Genomic DNA, 12,332 nt, shown 5'->3' with positions numbered 1-12,332 from the left:
TAACCATTATATGCTACACCATGGATGAACCTCAAAAACATTATGCTGAATGAAAGAAGCCAGATACAAAAGGTTACATTTTGCATGATTCCCTTTATATGAAATGTCCAGAATAAGCAAATCCATAGAAACAGAAAGCAGATTAGTGGTTGCCAGGGACTGATGGGGAGGAGAGCATGGAGAGTGACTGCTTAACGCTATGGAGTGTCCGTTTGAGGTGGTGAAACTAGATAGAAGCGATGGAGGCACAGCCCTGTGAATGTATTTAACACTACTGGATTGCAGCACTTTAAACTGGTTAAAATGATAAATTTCATGTTACGTGTATTTTGCCACAATTAAAGCCAAACAACCTGATGCATCTGCCTTTGAAGACCTTTTTTTTCCTCATACAATAGGATGTGCTTCTACCTCGTTCCTGATTCTCAGTCCCTGTCTTGTAACAGGATCTCTCTGTGGGGAAACTGCTTGGTCCCACAGTCCCCCTGTTGCAGCCGATGCTTGCTTTTTAAAGCCACCGTTCCATTTCTCTCCCTTCTCAGAGGCTGTGTTGGATTTTTGACTGACGGTGAGACGCTATGATGTTACTCATTCCAATTTCTGCTTGCTTATGGCTATTGGCTGGCTGTTCCTTTATCTCTCGGTGGCTCCGCCTGATATCAGCTGCTTGTCTAAACTCTCATCTTCAGCCTGTCATTGTAGGGGCTGGGTTTTCATGGCCTGGTGCTGGGCCAGCTTCGGGTTGTCCCATCTCAGGGAGCTGGTCAGGCTGACCGCTGTCAAGTGCTGTCAGCATCCTTTTCCTTACTCACATTCAATCCATTCTCCCGTAGGCATTTCTTTACTCTCCTACCCTACTCCTGACTTACCTGTCCTACTTTTTGACTCTCTGTACCTGTCAAAGTATCCCCAAAGTGACAATTAGTCTTCTGCAGATATTGAGTGAAAGCTATTCATTCTAGCCTTCCTTGCCCTTCCCCAACTGGGTCCACCTTCCCAGAAAATATGTGGACATTACCCACCTTACCCTAATTAATCTTTCCAACCTGTACTTCTAGGAGAAATGGTGTAGCAGGGAAGAAGCCATATAATCTAAAACACAGAAGAACTGAAATGATAGGAATTTTGAACACAGGAGGAAAGAGGAAGTAACCACTACAAATTCAAAGGAATATGTTTGGGGATACTTGAGGTCTTACAGCATCTTTGAAATCACATAATGCAGGAAGCTATGCCTTCCATCCATGTCCCCCATCCCAAGGCTCCTGTCCTCTCCGGTGGGTGCTTAATGCCATTGAACCCCTTCTTCCTGCCAACACCATCCACATACCACCCCTCCAGTAGTCTTCAGACACCTGGAGACAGGGTACAACCTGCTCATTTCTTGAATAAGCAGCCAGATTTCATTTGCCTTGACATTTCCCAAAGTCCCTGTCTAAAAAGCATATTGTCATTAGATGTGTAAAAGGAAAACAGAGCCCTTTTTCTCTTCCAGCTGCAAAGGAAGCAGGCTGCCTCTAGGATAGATGGTGTCACAGGGGAGAAGCCCTGAGTGAGGGCGGGCTCACCTGTGCAGGGCAGGCTAGACAGAGTGTGGAGCCCATTGGATTGCCCAGGGCGGGGTGGGGTAGGGGGAAGAGAAGCACAGAAGCTGGGAAATAGGCTCAATGCTTCGTCCTGAAAAAAGTCAGTCTCTTACTGATTGAGAGAATCAAGCGGTTTCCATCTGTCTACAACATGGATGAACCTTATAATTCAGTGGCATTTAGTATATTCACAGTGCTGTGCAACCATCACCTCTGTCTAGTTTCAATCACATCTCAGTCCTACCAGGTCCTGCAGTAAATACAAAGAAAAACAAGACCCAGTAGCTGCCCTCAGGGAGGATTTGCTTGACAGGGGAGGCAGGAGAGAAGACACAAGCTCCATGTGCAAACATTCGATGAGCAGTGGTATAATAAATGGGGACTCGGAACAGGGGGAGCCCTAGGATCTGAGAAGGCCTCTTGGAAAAGCCACACCTGAAGGAATGGGTGAAATTTGGAATGTGGAAGACAGAGGCATTCTACGGGGAGGCCCCTTGTGCCAAGTCGGGGGACTGTGAGTGGAGGAGCCTGAAGCAGAGTATAGAAATGGCAGAGAAAATGTTGGAGAGGAAAGGGGCAGGGAAATGTGGTGAAGACTTGATGACTTGTGTGACTTTGTATGACCTTGCACCTACTTTCCTCATTCCCCCAAATGGTCATAATAAGAGCTTGTAGTGCTAAAATTCAGTGAGATACTTGATATAAATACTTAACCCTATCCTCAGCACTCTTCGAGCCTCAAAAAATGTCGGTTTTGCTTCCGCTTTTCTGGGATGAGCTGCTTGGGCATGATGCTGCAGGCTGTGTGGAGCCGCAAGGGTTGATGAGCAGGAGAGGACTTTCAAAAATGTGACAGGGAGGGAATTATGAAGGTTGTGAAATGCGCTTGTGGAAGGTTAATCCAAGCCTGCTCTGACGGAGTCTGGCATGGGCCAAAAGCTCTAATGGGATACACCGAGGTCCCGGGTGCTGTGCAAGTTACTGGAATAAGAAACCTCTCAGTGATCTCTCAGACCCTGCTTGAGGCAATCAGATCATGTTTGAAATCTTTTCCCGAAAGCTCTCTAGGGCAGTAGGGGCTGCCAATTGCTAGTCCCCCAGGCGGAAGCAGAATGTGTGGGATAGAATGTGAGAAACTTTACCCTGCTCTATCAATCATCATTGCCAGCCATTTTTCACTCCAGCTAAAATTTAGTGGATATATTAAAACACATCCAGGCACAATAAAATCTAGTTTGAGGTTTAAAATATAGCTTGTCAGACGAGTATTTAGTGCTGTGTTTTAATATGCATAAGTACAAACCAGAATTTAATGTGTAGGTTAAAGTACACATTAGCAATTTCATAAGTGATCTAAAATCACGATATAGACGAGCAACTTGAGGGGAAGAAGGGAATCAAAGGAGGGGACAGAGGGAATCAAAATATCATAAAACCTCTGGATCATTTTTCTTTATTCCCCTAAGTAGGGCTTTAAATTCCCAGGTGAATTTACAATGAAATTGCTTCCTACTTGTTATTTTTTGTTATGTTTTATTGAGAGAGAATTCGCATAATGTAAAATTAACCTTTTTACAGTGTATAATTCAGTGGCATTTAGTTCCTCAACAGTGCTCTGCATCAATCCCCTATGTCTAGTTCCAAAACATTTCTATCACCCAGAAAGGAAACCCTGCACCATTAAGCAGTCATTCCCACCACGAAGCACTCCTCATCTCGCCTCCCTCCAGTCCCTCGTAACCACGAATCTGCTTTCTGACTCCATGGATTTACCTATTCTGGATCTCAGTCTCTCACTTTATTTTTAAAATTTATTTATTGTTTTGCTGTTGTTTCTTTCCTGTAATTCATAGAAGCTGTGAGTTTCTCTGGACCACAGGCAACGCCTGCTGCTTTGGAAGAATTCAGAAATTGCAGTGCTGGGAGCCAATACGTCAAGTCGTTGAAAGGAAGGGAACTAGCTTTGCAGAACCAATACAGGTAAGCCTGGGGAGACAGCGCCACCAAGTTTTTCTAAAAGCCCCTTTTCTAAAGGGGCTGTTAATCATTTTGTATGATTCGTCCTTTGGAAGTTTGATGAAAGTCTTGGACCTCTTCTCAGAATAATAATTTGAATAAAATAAAGCATATAGGATTACAAAAGGAAATTAATTACATTGAGATGCAATTGTAAAATATTAAATTATTTGGTAATAAAATAATATATACATTTATCAATACATTGAATAATAAGATCTAGCCGTGGGTCTAATAACACTATAATTTTAAAATAGTGAGAGGTGTAAACTGCATTTTGAGCTATCTGTAACACTAATGTGATATGAAAATACTTCATTTCTATTGATGGCTAAGGCACAGGGATGGCTAATAGTATTGTGGTTTGGTGATTACATTAATAATGGAAAGGAACATGAATGGAAGTTAGTTAAAACAAAGATATAATTTTTCCTCATCCAAGTTCATCTACAGACCTTGATTAAGAACCCTTGTTCTAGAATCAATGGTTTCTAACCTATTTTTAGCCATGGATCCCTTTGAGGATCTAACAAAAGCTGTCTGTAGACCATCTCACCAAGAAGTACATTGTTTGCACATCAAAAGTCTGCAGCATGAGCCAAGACAGGCCATTTATACAGAAAAGCCACTGAAAGTGGCTTAGGTGGGCCCAAAAGTTGGGTGGGACGGGGTGTCAGGGAATCAGGGTGAACAAATGGTGTTAGGCAGGTTGGTGGAGACTCAGATATGGCCTCCTCATGTGTCTGCGCACTGGGAGTGGGGAGGGCTAACGAAAGAAACTATGGCTCCCACCAGCTCCTCTGTCAGGGAGAAAGCTGCCCCTCCAGCCATGGCATAAAGCCAGACAATTCAGTTCCTCCTTATATGTCCCTGGTGCCTTTCGAGCTGCTGCCCCAGCATTGGAGCTCAGAGCAAGTGAGTTCATCAGTTAGTAAGGCCGTGCATGGGCCCTTTAAGAGGAATACCCGGGACTGCAGCCACCTCATCTCACTCAGCCACAATCTCTACTCGTTTTCACAGCCAGAAGTTATAGAGACTTCTCTCTTTGGCACTGAAACCTTAGGCCGAGGAGCCTGATGTGGGGCTGAGACTCCTCGCTTTTCTGGGGGACCTCTGCAGCCAAGATGTCCCTCCCAGTTTTTAATGGTCACACATGGGTATGAGACTAACCTGTTCCACGTCTCTGCCCCTCCGACTAGTCTTGAGGTGGCATGTTCTGTATGTCCTTAGTTGTAGGGTTTTGGTTTAGCTAGACTTGAGGTGATTCTCAATGTTGGTTGTTCTGTAGTTTAGTTGTAATTATGATATGGTCATGAAAGGAGGTGAGCACACATTTACCTACTCTTTCATCTTCACCGGATCCTTGGTATTTTCTTTTAATCCCTGAACTTGTGAAGCCTACTTATTTTGACTAATTTGGCTCTTATTTCACACCAGATGTTTGACACCGTACTTAATGCAGAGATGAAATTCAATGCCATTGGACAGGTGTTCATTGAACAGTAGCTAGTAGTCAAACCCTCTTCTAGGCACTGCCAGCCTTACAAAAGGAGAATAAGACAGAGCCAGCGGCTTTCCAAGAGCTTACAGCTGAGGTGTAGAGACTGCACTCGTGCAGGAACCAGGTAAAATACTTACCTCGAGTGCTAATAAGTGCTACAACCAAGGGAGTGAGGAGTTCAAAGAGCAGAATGTGAGTTGAGTGGTGAGGAAAGGACCTGGGGCGTCCCTGTCCTATGTCGGTACCTGTGGGGAAACAGGGCTTCGAGGACCCCTTCCTGAAAGTAATGAGGCACTGAGAAGTTACAGTCCTGTCCTGGTCATTATTCAAAAGATACGGAAGCCTTGCGTGAGGAGGACCACCTGCCTAATGGGCTCCTCACTGGGTCAACACCCATTCAAGTCTCCACTTTAAGATCACTTCCAGAAAGGTCTTCCCAGACTTTCCAATTTAAAACTGGGTCCCCTTATTAAACTTTCTAATAGTACCTTGCTTTATTTTCCTTCAAAACACTTAACGTAATTTGCGATTATTTTTCTCTCCACTGGTCTGTGAGCTTCTTTAGGGAGAGAAAGAACCGTCTTTTTTGCTTGCCTCCAAATCCACAAAATTGAATACATTGCTTGCACATACACAGTGCTCAGTAAATAATATGTGTGGAGTGATTGAAGAGTTGTTTAGTTGAGGCTAGACACCTTATCAGTGCTTTCTGATAATGATGAATCTCAGCTGGGACAAGGACACAGTTGATAGGAAACACCTTTTAATGTCAAAAAAGCGCCAGACCAAAAGGGACAGCTAGCTGGTACATGAGTCACTGAAGAAGATCTTAGGAGTTATGGATCTGCGAGAGAAGATAATTAAGAAGTGTTGCTTTTCACTTTGGAATTTAAAACCTGTAGAGACCTATTTACAACCTATGGAATAAAGGTGAAGCTCCCCAGTTCCATCCATGCTGACTGGTCTGCCTTAATGGGACTCCAGGGAGTTTTGGTGGTCTTAGTGTGGTCTTATTTTCTCAAGCAAAACAAACAAACAAACAAAACCACAGAAAAAAAAACCAACGAAAAACCCCCCAAAACCCTGAAAGGAGTTAAACGAGCATGAAGACAGGCAAGTTAATGAAGCTCTTATTTCTCCTGAAATAGAAACTTAACATTGATCAGCAGGGAGTAAGAAATAAAGAAATTAAATTGAAAGAATCCACTAGGGATTGAGAGTTTGCTTTTGGGTGCTGGCAGCAGGGGTGGAGTAGGCCTTTCTTCCCATCCTTTAGCTGAACACTTAAATTTCACAAAACAGAGGCAGCGAACATGAAGATCTTGGTTGAACTTTTCATTATTGCTCTAGTGCTATTGTGCAAATGAAAGCAGAAATCTTAAAATATTTCTGTCATGGAACTTTATGGCTTTACGAAAATGGCAAGGCTACCTTTACTATAATGTTGAGTAGGTATAATTTTGTTCAAAGTCTTTGTATAAAATATATATATATGATATTAGTACCAGTGAGAAAAAGACATTTTTGTTATACTACTTGATGCTTATGCAGTAGTTTTCTCTGAGGAATTCAGATTCTAGTTAAGTGTATGAAATGGGTAGGCAAGCGTCTGGTGGAAATGTAAGTGAATGGGACTTAATGCTATACTACTTCTTAAACACAAGAAATTGAACATTTTCCACTCTCAGCTTAGGGAAGGTAAATTTCATCTTTTTTCTAGTTCTAGAAGAATCATTTCATAATGTTGACCTGGAATTTATATCAGATTTAACTTCAACTAACACCAACTTAGCACCTGTTGGGGGAAGCATTGCCAAAGGGCTTGTTTGACCTGTGTATTAACCTAGGCGTTCGGTGAATTGCTTAAATGTTCTAGGTCTCAGTTTCCCCATTGTGAATCAGGGATTAAAAACAATATCTCCTTTTAGGGTTAAGTAGCTCCCTGTGGTGGAACAGTGTTGGTGACCTAATAAGGATTCAGCTTGCTACAAGAACACACACATGCACACATATGTGTGTACATACGAGGTGTGATAACAAAATACGGTGAATGTCTAAATAAAAAAGTTTATTACAGTAAAAGACACATTGCCATTAATCCCCCTCAAAGTACTTCCCCTCACTTCAAACACACTTATCCACTTTCTGAAGCAGTTGTGTAAGTCCTCTTTCATGAGTGTCTTTAGCTGCTCTGTCATGGCTGCCTAGATGTCATGAATTGTTTAAAAATGTTTACCTTTCATGGTCCGTTAGACAATGTGGAAAATCCAGAAGTCTCGTGGTGCCAGATCCAGTGAATAAGATGGTTGAGGACACACCACAATATTTTCATTTGACAGAAATTGCCATACCAGAAGCGATGTGTGACATGGAGCCTTTTTGTTGATCAACAAATACGGTTAATGCTGCTGCCGAGTGCCATCCAAAGGAAAAGCAGAAATCTTCAATATGGAAAGCAGCATGTGGAACCTTAGTAACAGTGTGTGACAAGTTTCAACTTGCTCGGTGCAGTTAGTCGAGTATGAGCTGTGTTTGAGAGAAGGTGTGTTTTAAAGTGTGCCATAAATCATCCTCCATCGTGACAATGCTTCGTGTCACACATCGCTTCTGGTACATGGCAATTTCTGTCAAACGAAAATATCACAGTGTGTCCTCACCCACCTTATTCACTGGGTCTGGCACAGTGCGACTTCTAGCTCTTCCCCAAAGTGAAAATGATTCAGGACATCGAGGCAGCCACAACAGCGCAACTAAAGACACTCACGGAAGAGGACTTCCGGAACTGCTTCAGAAAGTGGCAAGAATGATGGGATAAGTGTGTTCGAAGCAAGGAGGAGTATTTTGAGGGGGATTAATGGCAATGTTTTACTGTAATAAATTTTTAAAAATTTAATCATTCACCATATTGTTTGATCACAACTCATACATACACACACATACTTGGTCATTGACCAGACCTCAAGCCCAGGGCTTCATTTCCAACAGGACATGTCTAGAGCCACGGCCAGCTCTGTCCTGACCCATAATGCAGTCCTGAGTGAAGTTTCTTTAGCTCCATGTTCTAGTCAGTGGAGCTAAAGTGACTGCCAAGAAGGCATGAGGCAGAAAAGGAAACAGAGTCTGGGTGGATGTGACTGAAACAATTGTAAGAACAACAGTGGGTTGAGGGCTGGTCTACTGAGTCTGAGGCACCCTAGTAGGGATTGCCCAGGTCTATGAGACTGTAAAGTGGCAATTCCTGAGGCCTTCAGATTGCATGGACCAGTAACATCACAAAACCATTTAGGGGAGAAACTGAGGTAGCAAATTTTTTATTTCACCAAAAAAACCCACAAAGAACAAAAAATCAAAAAACTGATCAATTACAATATAATTGGTCACAGATATAATATTCGCTAGTACAGAAATGGAATCCATTTGCTTTACATTGCTCTAATAAAGCTCTCGTTTTGGACCTGACTGGCAGAAACCCCTCCATGGACCTGTGGCCCCAGGGCAATGAGTCTGAGACCTCAGCTGTAGAGGCTACACAGTTGGGCACAGGCTGGCCGGGGAGCGGGCTTATGGACGTACGCCATGATCTTTTCTTCTGACAACTGCAACCAGGCTACAAACCCAGTTTCAGTTTTGAGGGTTCCTACTTCAGCAAATGCTCTGAGGCACTCAGCCTTCCCTATTCTAGATTCCTCCGTCCCCTGGCCCCACCCCACCTTGCGTCACTGACTAAATAATTTATCCCTCAAGACCAGCCCAGCGCAGCATAGCACAACATGGCGCATCTCTTGAAGTACAAGATAGTGTTTCCTCATTTATCCTGAGTGTGAGTCTGTGTTCTCCTCACAGCATCACACAGGGACCCAGCACGGCGTGTCTTCCACAAACCTATACTCGTCATATTCTTTGTCTTTTCTCACCTGTTTCTACAAAGCTAATGTCAAATGGATGAGTCAGAAGAATGACAAAGCCTATATCACTCATTCATTCAATAAATATTTATTGAGTGCCGATTATGTCTCAGTCTCTATACCAGGTGACAAGAATACAGTGGTGGACAAACAGTGTCCCATCTCTCATTCAGGGAGGACATGAGAGAAACAAACAAATAAATATGTAATTACAAAATGTGATAAGAACAGGAAAAAACTAGGAGTGTCATGACAGAGGATAACAGAAGGAATGGTTAAGAAAAGCTTTTCGGAGAAAGCTAAGGCCTGAGGGGTAATGGAGTGACATTCATTGGTTTTGTCACCTTAGATCCACTTTCTCTTCTGGTTATACAATGCCCTGATGATTATCTTTGGGGGCTTACATTGAAGGAGTCCCATTCTTCTCTAGCTCGGGTTGGGCATGTGACTAAGCTAGGTCACGCTGACTTTCTTTCAGGGCTTGGAATCTTGAGTAGAGTTACACAAAAAAAGAAAATACTGTAGTGGGTAATGTGCTGAGGGAGGGTTAGAGTAGAACCACGCTGCGCCAGACCTCGCAGGGCCAGACTGAGTTTGGATTTTGTCTTAAATGTAAATGGAGGTTGTAAAGATACTTTGAGCTTGGGAGAATATTTTTAGTAGCAACAAATGTCACAAAGGAAAAGCAGAACAATCCAATGAACAGTAAGAAGTGCTTTGAATTGTCCACCCCAGTTCTACTCTGAGCAGGCTTCAGGAACTTAAGAATTTGTCAGGGTCTTCGATTAATCTCTCTTAGCTCAGTTTCCTCATCTATAAAATGAGTCAGTGGATTAGCTGACCTCTAACTTCCCTTCTTTATGTGATGTTTCATATCTAAGATGAAACCTTGTCAAAATGGACAAGGTGTCCATTACAAGAAGTTCATGGAAAAATGGGAGAGATAAACACACCCAATCTGTACAACAATTGTGTTTCAAGGATTTATAAAATTTAAAGAGGCTTAGAAGCCAATATTGCCAGCTCATTGTCATGTAGGCTGCCAAACAGTACTTGGTTCAGCAACCAATTCAAGGAAGAACTTTGAAAGAAGGCATTCCATAACGTGTGATACTCCCCTAAGCTGAGACATAGTAACTTCAAGTGGATGCTTCTTGACAGAAAACACTAATGAGAGTATTGATTCTGGAGTGAATTTCACCAAGTCCTTGCAACTTCCAAAATGCCTACATGTGATGTGTATATCAGTCATCTATTTCTGTATAACAAACCACCCAACACTTAATGGCTTAAAACAACAACCATTTTATTTTTCACACTTCTTGGGTTGGCTGGGCTCACTCATGTGGCTGCATTCAGCTGGTGGGTTGGCTGGGGAACTGCCGCAGCTGGGATGGCAAGCCTCTCTCTGTCTGGGTCTTTCATCTTCAAGGAAGTTAGATCACATTGCTTTACTTTATATACTGCGTTCCAAGACAGGAAGGAGTACTGCACAAGTGCTCATCAAACATCCCTGCTTTTGCTATGTTCTGATGTCCCAGTGGCCAACGCATGTCACATGGCCAAGAACAGAGTCAATATGGGAGAGGGCTACCCTAAGGGCGTGGGTACCCACATATGATTCATTTGAGGCCATTAGTGTAACAATATGTGAACTTTCCCTCTTAGACATGGATTGCAAGATATACAACTTTAACTTATATAAATGATAGTGCTTTCACAAAGGTACAATATACACGTTATTATTAATATAAGGAAGCATTTGAAGTCACCTTATTAAGGGACTGAATCCTACATTAAATGGCTCTGCTTGCCTCATAAAATTATTCATTAATTTTTAGTAGTGGCCTTGGGAAGTTACGTACATAATATTTAGAGGAAAATGGCATTTGTAATTATAATGAATTAAAGTAATTCACACTGCAATTCTGTCCCAATTTGGAACTTGAGGCTTGCTAATTTCATATTTAGCAGCATCCATGCACCCCCAATTCCTCTGCTCTAACATGTACACGCCTATCTTAGCTGCTAGACCTCAAACTTTTGAGGATAGGAATCTTACCTCATCCAGGTTTATTTCCCTTACTTTCACAGCACCTACAACACGCAGGAGATGCGCCCCAAGAGCTTGTTAAATAAACTAATCAATAGCTTCATTGTATTAAACACATATATAATCCAGGGACTTCACTCATAGACTGGATCACCAATTCCTTCTCAATACCACAGATAAATGTTATTCTCCACAGTTTACCATTGAGGGGACTAAGGTACAGAAAGCCCAAGGTGGATGGGCTGAAATCCCAGCCCAGTCCCACCTGATACCACTTCACTGCTGCTTTATTCTGTGGAGCAGGAAGGAGACGGTCAGAACTGAAAAGATGGCCTAGAGAGAGGGGCAAGAAGAACACAGTAAGAGGCCTGCAGGGGCCCCAAACCTGTTCACTGCCTTGCAATAAAATAAACACTTGTTAATGGAGAGAGTGGCCACTGAAACCCTGGTGGAAAACCTGCAGGAGAGCCACTTCTACAGCTCTTACTAAAATCAAGACCTGTTAATTCTTGGGGGTGGGGAGAGGAGGGACTGAAGAGGTCTTGCTCCCAGGGCTGGTCCTGTTGGATAGGTGACAATACCACACATACAAAGGTATTCCTGTTGTCCTCAGGTTTTGAAAAGGTAGGTGGCCATTATTTTACATTTTGTCTATTTTGTCTACATTTTTATTATCTCCTAGGTCAGGAATGTACCAACAATAGCTACCATTTATATACAACAGTATATGCATGGGGGTGTGTGTTTGTGTGAAGTGCTTTACATACAATGCATGATCTCAATTAAGGCTCCCAACAAAAGTAGATTTTACTATTCTTAATTTACAGATGAGGTAACTGTGCCCGGGGAGATCAGCTTTCCCAGCTTTTTAGTGGTAGATGTAAAACCGAAGTCTATTTGACTAAAATCCTGTAATATTTAGCTGTGGGTCTCTTGCGGCTTCGGGGCTAGTGTGAGGTGGGGAATTGTGAATCCCATTTATTCACGCAAAGCTGCGGGCGCGCGCGAGCGCTTGTGTGGTGTGTGTGTGTGTGTGTGATTTACAATAACACAAATCCACGTCAGGATATCTTGAGGCTTCAAAGCCTATTTGGGTGGAGCGAGGCAAGTCTGTCCTCATTCATTCACTCTTTCGCTCCCTCAAGAAGTATTTATTGCGCACCTCAGGATGCCAGGCGGGCGCTACTCTAGCCGCCTTAGGAGAGAGAATGGTGAGCACGACAGACACGTTTGCTCCCCTACCCACCCCCCACCTCCTGATTTTACTATTT

The 12,332-nt window shown here is 42.9% G+C and overlaps 1 protein-coding gene across 3 annotated transcripts in view; it reads left to right on the top strand.

Annotated features, from left to right (window-relative positions):
* The window catches only part of SMCO4 (single-pass membrane protein with coiled-coil domains 4), a 137,607-nt gene that overhangs the window by 61,014 nt on the left and 64,261 nt on the right, over nt 1–12,332 (top strand). For all 3 annotated transcript variants that reach the window (XM_081062620.1, XM_081062619.1, XM_081062618.1), the window contains one exon: nt 3,440–3,566. In XM_081062620.1, the coding sequence (XP_080918746.1) occupies nt 3,440–3,566 (127 nt within the window). The remainder of the gene's footprint in view (nt 1–3,439; nt 3,567–12,332) is intronic.

The sequence above is a fragment of the Rhinolophus hipposideros genome (assembly GCF_964194185.1).
Source record: "Rhinolophus hipposideros genome assembly, chromosome: 10".
Classification (NCBI taxonomy): Eukaryota; Metazoa; Chordata; class Mammalia; order Chiroptera; family Rhinolophidae; genus Rhinolophus; species Rhinolophus hipposideros.
Note: the sequence above shows the minus strand (reverse complement) of the source record. Positions and strands in the feature narration are given on the sequence as shown.